Source organism: Sus scrofa, chromosome X (assembly GCF_000003025.6).
Source record: "Sus scrofa isolate TJ Tabasco breed Duroc chromosome X, Sscrofa11.1, whole genome shotgun sequence".
NCBI lineage: Eukaryota > Metazoa > Chordata > Mammalia > Artiodactyla > Suidae > Sus > Sus scrofa.
In genome coordinates this window covers 86452158-86465338 of record NC_010461.5, presented here as the reverse complement: position 1 = coordinate 86465338, position 13181 = coordinate 86452158, and the positions used below count along the sequence as shown (strand labels likewise).

General features: G+C 36.2%; 1 protein-coding gene across 1 annotated transcript in view; it reads right to left on the bottom strand.

Moving 5' to 3' along the window:
* Positions 669-13181, bottom strand: part of IL1RAPL2 (interleukin 1 receptor accessory protein like 2) — a 1116804-nt gene continuing 1104291 nt past the window's right edge. The window contains exon 11 of the mRNA XM_001925154.7: positions 669-3530. Coding sequence (XP_001925189.7) covers positions 2833-3530 — 698 coding nt within the window. The 3' untranslated portion in view covers positions 669-2832. The remainder of the gene's footprint in view (positions 3531-13181) is intronic.

The following is a 13181-nucleotide window of genomic DNA, read 5'->3' as shown; positions in this document are numbered from 1 at the left end:
TGGCTACCTTGGGTTCAAGCCTTGTCAAAAGCTTTCAAGTGTCACTGTCTTTTTTTTAATGAGAATGATTGAAGGCAGAACATATTTGGATCTAATTCAGTTAAGGCTTAGAGGGGATGAGGAGATATACCTTCTTTCCAGGAATCCTCCACCTACCTTTCAGAGCCTCCATAGTTAGATTGGTACCCCTACACATTTTTCCAAATTAAAAGCATGTACATATTGTACATCTTCCTGAATATTATTTATTCTTAATATAGTTTTCATTTTCTGTGTATCTATTGCTTTTGTGCATTTCTCATTTGTCTCATAATTTCTGTCATTTCTAGACTTTTTTTTGACTTAGCCTCAATTTATAAAAGTATGTATACTATCGATGGATACACTAAATAAATTTGTTATGAATATATGAGAACTATCTGCACCAGTATTTTTTTAAATTTGCAAAATCCATTTCAGTGAAAAGCTGAGAAGAAAAAAAATTCCACTGTGAAAGCAACTGGAAGAATGCATCATGTTCTAGACTAAATACTTATTATGCCCATATAGGCTATATCTTTTAAAAATCTTAGATGAAAATTAAATTTTGAATTTCCATCTAGAAATAAATTTTTATAGATAGTGTACACATTGGTTCCTGAAAATGGTAGAAAAGGTTTCTTGTCAAGTTCCCCAACACAAGTGTGAATGCTCTGTTTTTGAGTACCTACTAGTAGTGAAAGGACACATTGTGGCCAGCCAACTCAAATTGCTACCCACGTTTAATCATTGTAAATAAAGGAAGCAGAGAGACTCATGTTATATTTTCAGAACTGGCATGCTCAATACAGAACTATTAGTTTAAAAATACCACTGAACATTCTATTTGAATTAATCTAGACTTCTGTGAAAAACAGAATAATAAAAAGTACAATTGGTCACTTAAACATACACTACTAATTCCATGCAGGTTATTAATTTAGTAATTACACGTATCATTAAAGAACAATGAGAGTTAAGTACAACTTTATAATACTTGGCAAACAGTTCAGAGCTGATAAATTTCCATTTTGAAATACCTGTATTTTTTACGGAAGCAAAATTGCCTTTCTCAGTGGAAAAAAATACATCTAGGAAACACCTATGTGTTGAACACTACTTTTTAAGAGAGCAACTAATTGTCCCACTGTGAAATGAACATGTATCACTGCTAAGATTTCACATACTATTAGTGCATAATGCATTTTCTGAGCAGCTGGATATAGAAAAGCAGCAGAAAAACAAGTATGCTGAACAAAACCCATGGATTACAGGGAATCGATCATGTAAAGAGTCTGAAAGAAATAATCAAAACACATTACTTAATGTTCTCTTATACATTTGAGTTTCACAATTACAAGGGCTGGGAAAATTCTAAATTTTTACACACTGTGTACATTTGTCTTTGTTTATATTTGCCCCAAAACATGATTTAAGAACTATATGCAAGCTGCCAGAATGAATCTTGATTAACAGTTGACCCTCACAGGAATCTCTATGGAGAGCACACCAAAATTAATTGGAAAAAACATAAAGTAATAATTCACAATAAATACTAGAATAGGGGGACATTCCTTACAGCAAATTCATAATATTTTAGATTATTCACAGGGATTTTCTGATATGGTACAGTCACAGTCACAATGTGAGGGGTGGAGAAGTTTAGTCTACAAAATATACTGTTTGAAGCACCAGGAATAGAGATACTTCTGCAGGAGCCTTGAACACATGGCCAAGTAGATACTGTGTATATACAGAATAGTCTGTTTCACAACTACATTTCAGATGAGAATCACTTCAATTGCTGTTCTACCACTAGTAAACGTGAATCATTCAGCACTTCATCTGTAATATTGTTGTTGCACTTCTTTTCTATTGCTGACATTTGCAGTAAATATTTATTTAAATTCCAACTCCAATGATGTTGAAAAAAAAGTAGGAAGATGTGAGCGTCTTCATATAAGTCTTATAGCAGGTCAAGAGATCATTTGGAACAAAAATCCAAATGTGAATTTGTTAGCAAACAATAAAATGCATAACTTAAAATGCATTTTCAAATTGCTAAAACTTTTGTTAATAGGCTAAAAAGCCATAATGTTTGTTCAGCATCATCCTAAAAGAACTAATAACCTATCTATTCATTTGCTTAAGAAATGCACATTGTTGACTTACCTACCAGTTTGCCTACAGAAGATATGCTTACCTAATAAAACTAAAAGCTGTAATTATGAGCTGTTGCTTTAGTATACAGAAGTTGTCCATTATGTTGAAGTTCTAAAAATTTCAATCACATTTTTTTCTTAACTGATCTTCCTCTACAATCTTCCAATTGGGGTGCACCAGCACTTCTTTCTTGATGATTCCTGATTTTCAGTAATTCTATAGAAATTCTCTTTTTCCCTTAAACTTCATTCATAATTTTCAAATTCAACTAAAGTCTTTAAGTTTTCCTTATTTCAAATACCATGGAAAAGCTGAAATATTCATAAATATAAGGAAGATAACTTACCTACAAACTTGCAGTCTAAGTGGTATCAGAAAACCTACTCTAAATCAATAGAATTATTTTTTTTTTCTTTTAGGGAAGAAATCAAAACTGTACATTGGAACAAGGTACTATACTACAAAATCAGGTCCTTCTATCCCCCCACTACTCTGGAAATATAAACAAAAAATTTAAATAGAAAAGTGATTTCTGTGCCTTTTTCTTTGAACACCTTTTCAGCACCTCAGTGTTATTAGGTGTACTTTTTACTTGGTATAGCAGAAATTTTGTATGCTCACATAGCTGTTCAGAGGACTTCAGATTTTCCACTACCAAATATCACTGGTGAAGCTAAGCTCTTTGGATGATAAAGGTGGCAGGGAACTGTTCCTATGAAATTCCTGGGTATCTTTCAGGGCATTATTAATGGGTAGCTGTCCATTGAGTAGTGTCAGAGGCAGGTTACAGTAAGTGTGGTGGTTGCCTAAGGAAGGTACTGGCAAGGTAGTGGTTGGCATTTCGTGTTTATAACCTCTGCAACAGTGCCTCATTTGCATCGAATCTGAATGGTGGAAATCTGGGAGATCAGCTTGAGATGACACCAGAGAGGCTGAGGTACTGGTCATGGCAATAGAGGGTATAGGCTGGAGTTCTCCAAAGAGTCCTTGTTCTGCAGAGTCCAGAACATGGCACCGAGAAAGCATTTCTTTTTTCTTGATGGGCATTTCATATACTAAGTGCTTCCAAAATTTAGAATTTAATTTGCTGCTTTTGGGTCCCTTCCACTTGATCAGGGACAGAAGTTTGATGCTGCGCTTTAGTGATTCCACTTCCTGGCAATTCACCTTCCCTTTTAATTCTGTACATTCAATCAAAATCACTTTGATTTCTCCACTGACTAGCATATTATGGAGTCTGCTTTCCAATTCAAAAATACTCCATCCTCGTCTGAGAATATAGTCTGGAGTTAGCACGATAATAAGTCTTCTGCTTTGCTCAACACATCTTGTGAGATCTTCAATGTAGGCTACAAATCACAGAAAGAGAGAAAGAGTAAAACAAAGACATCCAGTCTTTAAAGCATTAGGTTTGCACTCTAGTATAGCAAAGATCCAGTCTTTCTCTAAGGTACATCACATTTTCTTTCTTGTATTGCACACTTAGAAAGCTAATTTCCTTAAAAATTAAACTCTTATTTTCTTTCCCCTCATCATTGCTTACAGTATTCTGTTAGCTAATACAAACTCTGACTTCTTCAGAGCTTTGGTGTATTTCAGTTATTTTTATTTACTTAACCATTTCATTCAAGGCAGGCTTCCAGGCTAGTACTCTAAGTGAACAAGAAATTAAAGGGTTGATGAAAAGAGAAATCAGGCCTTTTAATGAAGGTCTCTGTATTTATGGATTTGGTTTGCTTTTTCCTCAGTTTCTAACTACTAAACAAGTGGTGGAGGTGGTGGGGGTCTATGCATATATACTATTTATATTATACTTCAAAGATAATTGTGATAGAAATGGTATAAAATCTCTTCTATAAATCATAGCTTGTTTCTCAGAATATCTTCTATTATTTGCAACCTTAGGTTCTCCATTTTGCCCTTCAAACCCAGTGATAGGGAAGTGGGGTGTGTGTGTGTGGGTGTGTGTGCGTGCATGCGCACATGCCCATGAGTTTAATTTGAACCAGCTGCTCTTTGTTCAGAGAATGAGTGGGGGTGGAGTTGGAAATGGGAGATGGCATGGAATGAATAGTAAAGGAGGAGGAGCCTATCAACTAAGTAAGTCTTTGCTCTACTTTGTGGAGCAATTCTGAAAGTGACATGAGTAAGTTATGGCTTGTTCCTAGCAGAAAAAACACTCAACTAACTCTAGATTTGTTTATCCATGGAATGATCCTTTGCAACCATGCTTCCCAAAGTCTTATCCTCCAAAAAGGGAAACACACACATGTGTTAACAAATGGAGACTTGGACACAGGTGCTGCAACAGAGAGCTGTCTTTACTAAGCAGAGCACAAGGCCTTGTCTAATGTACAGTGCCCTCTAGCAGAAGCAGTGCTTACAGAAGCATAGCAACATTTGTCACTGCAAATCTGCCCAAGGTTACAGACTGCTTCCAAGAAGTCACGTCTGGTACATAGTGTGGAGCCACCAAACAGCCCAATACAAGCCACTTGAAAAGAGAAACTTATTTTACAGATGCATATTTAACAGATGATCTCCCTTTTCCAGGGTTTTATTTCTACCACTTAGCAGCAAGAACACTTTGACAAGTGAAAAAGCAAACTTTCTACATACCCTATGGATAAACAAAAGAAAATTTTGAGAGATACACAGAGAACTTCCCACTTAACAATTTGTTGTTACTGATGTTTTGGTTTTTACTTAATACATTTCAGTACGTTCTCATGCAGTAGTTACAAAGACTATATCTCAGGGGATAAGCCAACTTCTAAGGGGAGGGGGCCTATTAAGAATTTTAAGTGCTTTGTTTTAGAGACTATGTATTTAAGGAAAGAAATCAGCATGGAAATCTGCAAAAAATAAAAAATGAAATCAAAACACCACACAAGGAGCAATAGAGAAGTTATCACTCTGTAATTGCCATTTAGAGAACTGGTGAAACAGAATGGAAGGGAAGGTAGAAAGTTTCAATAGAGTGGAAAAATATTATCCCAATGTATCAACAGCTCTGACTCTTCATTTTCTTCCTTTCTTTCTGCTCCCAAAAAGAAAGAAGTTATGTGGGAAGCTTCATCATTAGAAGTTGGATCTGTAAGATATAGTAAAATAAACTATCATGCATCTTTCCCATTATTCTTTTCACCTTTCCTCCAAACAAAACAAACCCCAACCCAGAATCATGGTATAAGTGCAGAAGTCTATGAAAACACAATTTTACCAGGGTATGTATGAGTTAATTGTTATTTTTACAGAATAATTCTTTACAAAATGTTTTACCGAGGGGTTATTCCAAATAGTATTCTTCACTCATGAATTGCAGCTTTACATTTAATTTTTAAAAATTGATCTGTACAAACCTTTTCAGGAGCACATTTGTCACATGAACTACACCTCTATGAACAACACATTCTATGTGTTGGGATGTGGCTTAATTTACTTTTTAGCTACACTTTAAAAAAACCAAAAGGTATGTCTATACATACCTGTTCTTAAAGAAAGAAAATGACAAGTGTCCACAGTAGTGGGAGAAACTATACACATACACAGTAATTAATTTGATTGGGATCTCATAGACTTTGGCTTTCTCTAATAGGGAAGGGAACAGGGTACAATTTTTTCCCCATTAATATGGTTCTCCCCCCTTCACCTGTCTGTTATATTTTGACATGTAACAGCTGAGCAGAATGCAAAATTTAGGGTCTGGAGGGGGGCTTTTTAGAGATTCATTAGATATAATTTGCATTTCCCCTCAGAATGAATGTCTCTCAGGACTGATTCCACTACACTCAGCTGCACAGGGTGTGGGTATTGAAGGGAACCTTGGAGAGAGGGAGTGGTCCCTGTCTCCTGCATACTACACTGGCTGTGCTTATCCTGGCAGAGTGTACTGGAGAGTTGAGGCAACCGTCCAGATAATTCCGGCTGAAAACCTGCTCTGGAAGAAAAAAAGGTCTGAATTATCCTGGTTTGCCCTATATATACATTAATCATATGCACTGGAGTCAGTCAGTACATCAAAATTTTCCCTGGGTAGACACAGCCCAAGTGTCCCAAAGAAAACATGAGCCATTTTCTTGGGCCCCGAATTTCGTGTTCCATTTCACTTGGTGAAAAACCAAGTGGAAGTTTTCAGATGTGAAGCCCACATTTCACTTTTTGGGATGGTGATCAGTGGCTGGGCAGCAACCTCAGTGTTTGAAGGCAGCTGGGGAGGTGCCTCTAAGGAAAAGAAGGAGAGACTGTGCCCTTGCTTCCATATTCTGGCTCATTCTCCATGTTTTTCTTTCTATGTTTTTTCTTTTTTCTCTTTTTCTCATCCTCTTTGGTCTACTTGTTTACTCTCTTTCTTCCTTTCATTTTTTTTTCTTTTCCTGTTCTCCATCTCTCTCTCATCCCTTTTCCTCCCTCTTTGATTTTTCATTCTCTCCCTTTCCCTGTCCTCACCTCCCTTCCTCTTTTGCCTACTTCTCCTTTCCCCCTTTCTCCCTCCCTTCCTAAATCTTTTTCTTGCTGTCTCTCTATCTTTGGGAAAAAAACAAGGACCTAGACTTCATGGACAATAATAAATAAATTAGCAAGAGACTCAACATGTAGAGTTCATATTTTTTACTTGCTAATCTTTAGCCAGGTAGTTGCTGCTGGCTCCTATGTAGCAAGTGCCCCGAATACTTTTCCCCTTACCATGGGGTTGCATGTCTGCATCCAGTGACTGTGAATTTGGGTCTGATCCATTAGGACCATGTTTCATTTCTGCATGTCCTGTGAGCTAAGAATGTTTTTTTGAAAAAAATTATAAAGGATTTTAAAAAAAGAATATGATGCAACAGAGACCATATATGACCCACAAAGCCTAAAATATTTACTCTCTGGACTTTGACAGAGATTTGCCACCCCTGAATTAGAGGCCAATCAGGATGTTTAGGTTTGAAAAATTTCCAAATAAACTAAACAGTAACAGGTATCAAGTTAAGACATTACTGGTCCTGAGCTAGTATAGTCCCTGACAGACAGTGGTGCTTGCAATGGTAGGGCTGTGGTTTTGTGGGAGGCATGTTAGAAACCTTCAGAAACCATTTAAGAAGTTTCTTATCATGAATATATAATAAGGAAACGTTTTTCCAAAAAAAAAAATCCCTAAATCCCCAGCACGTATGAATACTTGCTAAATCTTGCCCTGACTTGTTCAAGCAATTTAGCAACTGAGTAGCAAGAATCCCTTACAAGATTCTTTTTTTCTCCCACATAAAAATATAAAATATCCCTTAAATGAAAGGTCATTAAGTTATTTATTTGCAAATTTTTTGGTTTGAAGTAACTTATGATGACAGAAAAATATCTGAAGAAGGTTGTGTCTGACAGCTGTTTGCTTCTCTAAACAAGGCTGTGAAACCACACTATATTATCAACCATGAAACAAAGCTAATTACACTTAATCTATTTGTGATCTTTGTGACTTTGCAAAGAAAAAAAGCGGCAGTTGTAAAAACTAAAATTCCAGTGTATTTAGAAAAGTAGGATTTGATCTAGTAACAAAGCAAAAAAAGTAAACTGAAGGAAGAAATAAAGTGATAAAACAGAAGCAGGAAGAATTGCAGCCCTAAGAATTTGCTTCAAATGGGGTATATATACTTTTTCCAAAAGAACTTTGTACTCCTAAATGTCAGGCTCCAAATCTACTGCAGATGCAGACAGAAGCTCAGGGGAAAACACTCTTATTCATGAATTTCCATGTGGTCTTGCTACTGCCTACTAACCATCTGATTTATCAAACTGATCAATTTGCTACTTGTAAATTATTTTTGTGTTGGCACTTGCACTTATGTCAGGATCATTATTAGGGCAGTTAGCATATTAAAAAATTTAAAAAACAAATACTTAGCCTGTAGACAAAAGCATAATTTATTACTTTGCCAGGTTCAAATAATAGAAGCTGAATTTATACCCACAGCCATGTACATGCAATAAACCATTAAGGTTAGACAGGATGCATCAAAACTGATAATGCTGCACTAATTTTAGTGAATATTAGTTAATTGATAGCAATTAACAGTGATATTTATTAAACCTATGGGTTCATTATGTCAAAACTTAAACTCAAGACAAACTCTGACAGTGATTGAGATGGATCCTCTCCAATGACTGATGTGGAGAAACAAGCAAAAATAAAACAGACTTCCCATGTATCAAAGAAAAAATGTATTATTTAGTGTGCATGCTCTCTTTCTCTCTCTCTCTATATATATATATTATATAAATATAGACTTACAGTGAGGCACTTTATAATGTAGTCTCACTGAAAATACTATTTTCATTTAAAATAATTATGCTGAATGCTAATCTTTGAAAGAGTTATATAGGTTGACGACCTTACTCTTTATCTTGCCTGATGTTGCTAAAGCTTTTGGGTCTTGATTCTGCCTCTAGCAGATGTAAGAATCTGTCTGTGTTCTCGTCACAGAGATTGAGGCTACAAACTTTTGTTTTATTTAGCCAGGTGTGTGTGAGGGGAATAGAGGGTTTCTAAACAGTGTGATATTACTTGCCCTACAGGAATATTTCCTGTCTCCTCCTCCAAGTTACTGGCTTAGTAACTCAAAGTTCAGTGGGCTAATAAAAAAAATATTGGAGTATAGTTGACTTAAAATGTTGTATTAGTTTCAGGTATACAGCAAAGCAGATCAGTTATACATATAAATATATCTATCCTTTTCTCCATATAGGTTATTGCAAGCTATTTAGTAGACTTTCCTGTGCTATAGAGTAGCTTCTTGTCAATCATCTATTTTTTATAGTAGTATGTATACATTATTCCCATCCTTCTAATTATTCCCTCCCCCCAGCGGTTTCACCTATGGTAACCAAAATATTGGTTTTGAAATCCGTGAGTTTTTTCCTATTTTGTAAATAAGTTCTTTTGTGTAATTTTTAATTATATTCCACATGTAAATGATATTATATGATATTTGTCTTTGATTCACTCTCACTGGGCTAATTTCTTTGGCAAGATTTTTTTCTATTGACTAATGTAAGGTTTCTAATTGATTCTGGTAAATAAATTGATCAATAGTTAACATGGATTTGCTGAGAATTTGTGAGTTCAGGGAACCATATTTATTTACAGTTTTTACTTTGGAAGCTATATTTCTGGTAAGTAATCCCTTACTTTTGTAATATGGTTTCACCAGTGGGTGGAGAGGGAAGCATGATAGTGAGTAGAATCTACTTTGGAATGTTGTCCACATCTCCAAATTAGTTCTCTTCCCTCTTTACCTCTTCACTGAGGTAATGGAACACAGAGAATATTGAAAGGAGGGAAAGGTGGAGAGTGGAAAAGAGAGCCTGCAAAATGTGTTTCCCCTACTCTTTTTTCCTTAACCACATGCACTAGAAATCTGTAGATATAACTAATTCCAATAAATGTACTTGATAAATATGGAACAATACAACTTATTCCTTATATAGCCTTTTCTGTGGTTCCTTTGGTACTTAAGACCATTTTATCGCGGACTTTTACTCTCTCTCTCTTTTTTAAGATGTCTATTCATTGCGCCTCCCAAAAGGTAGATTTTCTGACTACACAAATAATTCTTCCTGTAGCTCAAACTTTGATGAGAAACCTCAGTCCATTGACTTTAGTACTTTGTTGTGCATATTGGGTACAGTTTCCTCTCTTTTGATGCTAAAATGAAGGGGATGGTGGGCATATATAATTTTATTCCATGTGAGTAAATTGTACACAATGTGTTAAATTTCCATGGTTGTACATGTCACCCCTGCCTCACACTTTTTAAGTCATAGACATCAGATTGCCTGGAGAAGGATTTTATTACTCCCCAAAGACAATTTACTTGAATGGTGTCCAATATGTCCGGCAATTAGAGGAACTATTGGTAATGAGTAGTTACGGACCCATACAAAAATGTTTTTTGCATGCCCCACTTCAGAAGTGACTGGGGATCATCTGACAGCAGATGTATTCTCCAGTCATTTTTCATTTCAATGTCAGCACGATCACATGGCAAAAAAGGCAGTGAAGATTAGAATAGTGAGGAAAGTCTAGCAAATGTGAGAATGTAATCAGACATTATAATTTCCCCCTTAAATTACTGAAGGAGACCTAGCATACTTGAATGGTAGAAACTCAGGGAAAATTGAGCATGAAAACAAATGTAAAGACAATTTGATATTTGAGGCCAAGTTCATAATATAATTTCAACATACATGGCTGATTAACCATGTGCCTGATAGTGTTTTTTACTCACTAGTGCTTTCTCTGGAGCAATAAATGCAGGAATAACTCCCATAGAGATCTAGATAGAAAGATCACATAGTCTTTCTATCAATGGAAGAGGAAACAGCTGAAACCTTTGATTTTTTTTTCTTTTCACTGTCCACTTAGACAACTATAGATTTTTGTAGAGCCTTAGCCAAACTAGTTCATTTTATAATTGTTAATAAGTATTTCATGTGCCCTTTTAAGCACCTTGCTTGCTTTCTCTTAAAGGCACACGAAATCTCCAGAAATGGGTTGTTTCTACTTTTTGTCTTAGAGTGCTATTTTCTCCATCTGATCAGTGTCCCTCAGCCCAGTTGAATAACTTTTATATTTTATGTTTTTTAATCTCTGCAGAAACACTGAGATAAGATGGGCTCAAAAGCCTAAATGGTACTCATCCAAAAATGTCCCCAATCTCAGAATCTCAACTGCACAGCTGGGTTCTGTTGGTCACATGTCAGCTTCAGAGCACATCTGTTCATTCCTAAAGGATCCACTAGGCCCCATGAACACAATGTGCTCTGTGTAGAGTACTTTACACCACAATCCCAGCAGCTGCATGGGTGAGAAAATCTCTACTTCTCAAGTTTGTGTCTCTAGGCAGTTTGAGTAGGGTGTTTTCTATCTGGCTTTCTTTTGGTTGCCTGTCACTTCTGACATTCAGATGCCTGTTGGCAACAAAATTTCTTTTGCTATTCTACTGCAGATGTTTATAACCTGGGAAGAGACAGACCAGACTTTTACTGGAAAGTAGGAATTCTTGCCACATTCAGGCACCAAACCTGGGAAAACATAAGGAAGATCCTGGCCACAGGCTTAAGAATGGAAAGGTAGCTCACTGCCAGGAAAATAATGTCCAGATCTGAAGATTTTTAGTTTTAGCATTTAGGAAAAATATTTGTGTTAAATCTTCCCATCTGTGCTGGTTCATGATGGTCAAAGGATACTTCCCTAGTAGGGTATGTAAGAAGGGTACAGATACTTTTACCTCGCCTTGAAAAGTGACATCTTTATATTGAAGCTTTTTGAGAACTCATGGTCATAGGAGGGAGAGGGAGAGGAGACTCATTCATGTACTTTTGAAATTGTATGAGTTGGAAAGATCTGTGTGTTGATGAGGTTGAATTGGAATACCATGAGAGTGTACAAAGGAAACTGAGGATACATCAAAAGCGAAGGCATTAAACATCAATGGGTTTATGTCCTAGACTTCATTAGTTTGATTCATAGAAAATTATTATAGTAGATCAAGAATGATATTATGAGCCTGCTTTTACAATCCTCAAAGGCCCCATTGCTAGTTCTTAGAGGAAGGAGTGGTTTTGGGTCAACATATTTTAAATGAGATGTGAGGGACAAACACAGCTTATAATAGTGCAACTAGCTGCCCCCCCCGCAGGAATGTGTCTATATTTATATAGCATAACCTGTTAAATCTGTACCAATGGCTGAAAATACAGACCACAGAAGCTTCTTTAATAACACACATACACCAAGTCCAAAATGTTCTACTCTGTCATTCATGTGTAAATCAAGTATATTATTCATATACTTCATCGACTTCCTGAATGCGTGCTAAAAATGCCAAGGAAAAACTCGTTAATCGTGACATGGTGACTGCTCAGCCAGCTCTGAAATGTTGATGGAAAAGAAAAATTGTCAAAGGGCCTTTTTAAGAACTTATGCAGGTTATACTCGCAAATCGGAATTCAGAGAACATGAATTTGCTCGTTCAGGAAGGAAGGATTAAAATCAAACACCCTCCAGTGGTTGCATCTAAAAACTACATAGTTATCCAAAATGGCTTACTTGTGAAAGGAGTCTTCCTGTGTGCCATTGAGTACCTAGGATCCACGTCCCTGCTTAACCTAATTATTATATAATTGCAAACAATTAAAATTATCTTCTATGGACCGTAAAATTTCTGTTCATCCTGATAACATAAAAATGCCCAAGAGGATGTCAAGTTCCTTAAGTGCCAAGGTATACTAGGTGACAACCCCCTATTATCTCTTTTGTAGTGTGTTACAGTTCTCAGCTAAAATCTTGTAGTTTTGTGCTAGGAAATGCAGTTGTGTAAGCCTCAAACCCCATGGTCAAGGACGACATTTAGACCTATCTATGATACACCAAAACAACTAATCGATTTCAATCAATTTAGCCCATCAACTAGCTGACTCAATGAGGTGTAAAATATTCTACCACCTGTTTGGCTAAATCGACATAGCAGGTTGATTCAGTTGACCCATCCGGTCATCAAAATAGGCTGAGAGAACACAATTTGGATGCATTTCTCATGCTCTCTGAGTCTTACTCTCACCCATGCCCAATAGCTGCTTCTTTATACAATAAGAAAGTGTCATCCACTGAGTCTCAGGTAAAGTGGCTCGCCTGTGTTCCATGTTGTCCTTATTTCCCTCTCTGATGTGCTCAATGTTGAAACATTTTTTCCAGGTCAGGAGAAAGATAATCAATGATAACATGTTCAGACATGAAGACTGACATTTTTTCAGGAACTTGGTGGGGTTGATAAAGACTGTCTATTGTGGTGCCAACAATTTAGGAATGTAAGAAGGCAGACATTGAATCCACATTAAATCCTACTAAAGATGACTTGACATAGAATATAAATTCCACTTTAGTAATGATATTCCTTTAATACAATTTGGGATGTTATCACTCTAAAAACTTATTTTGTAGAATTCAACAAGATGCTCAT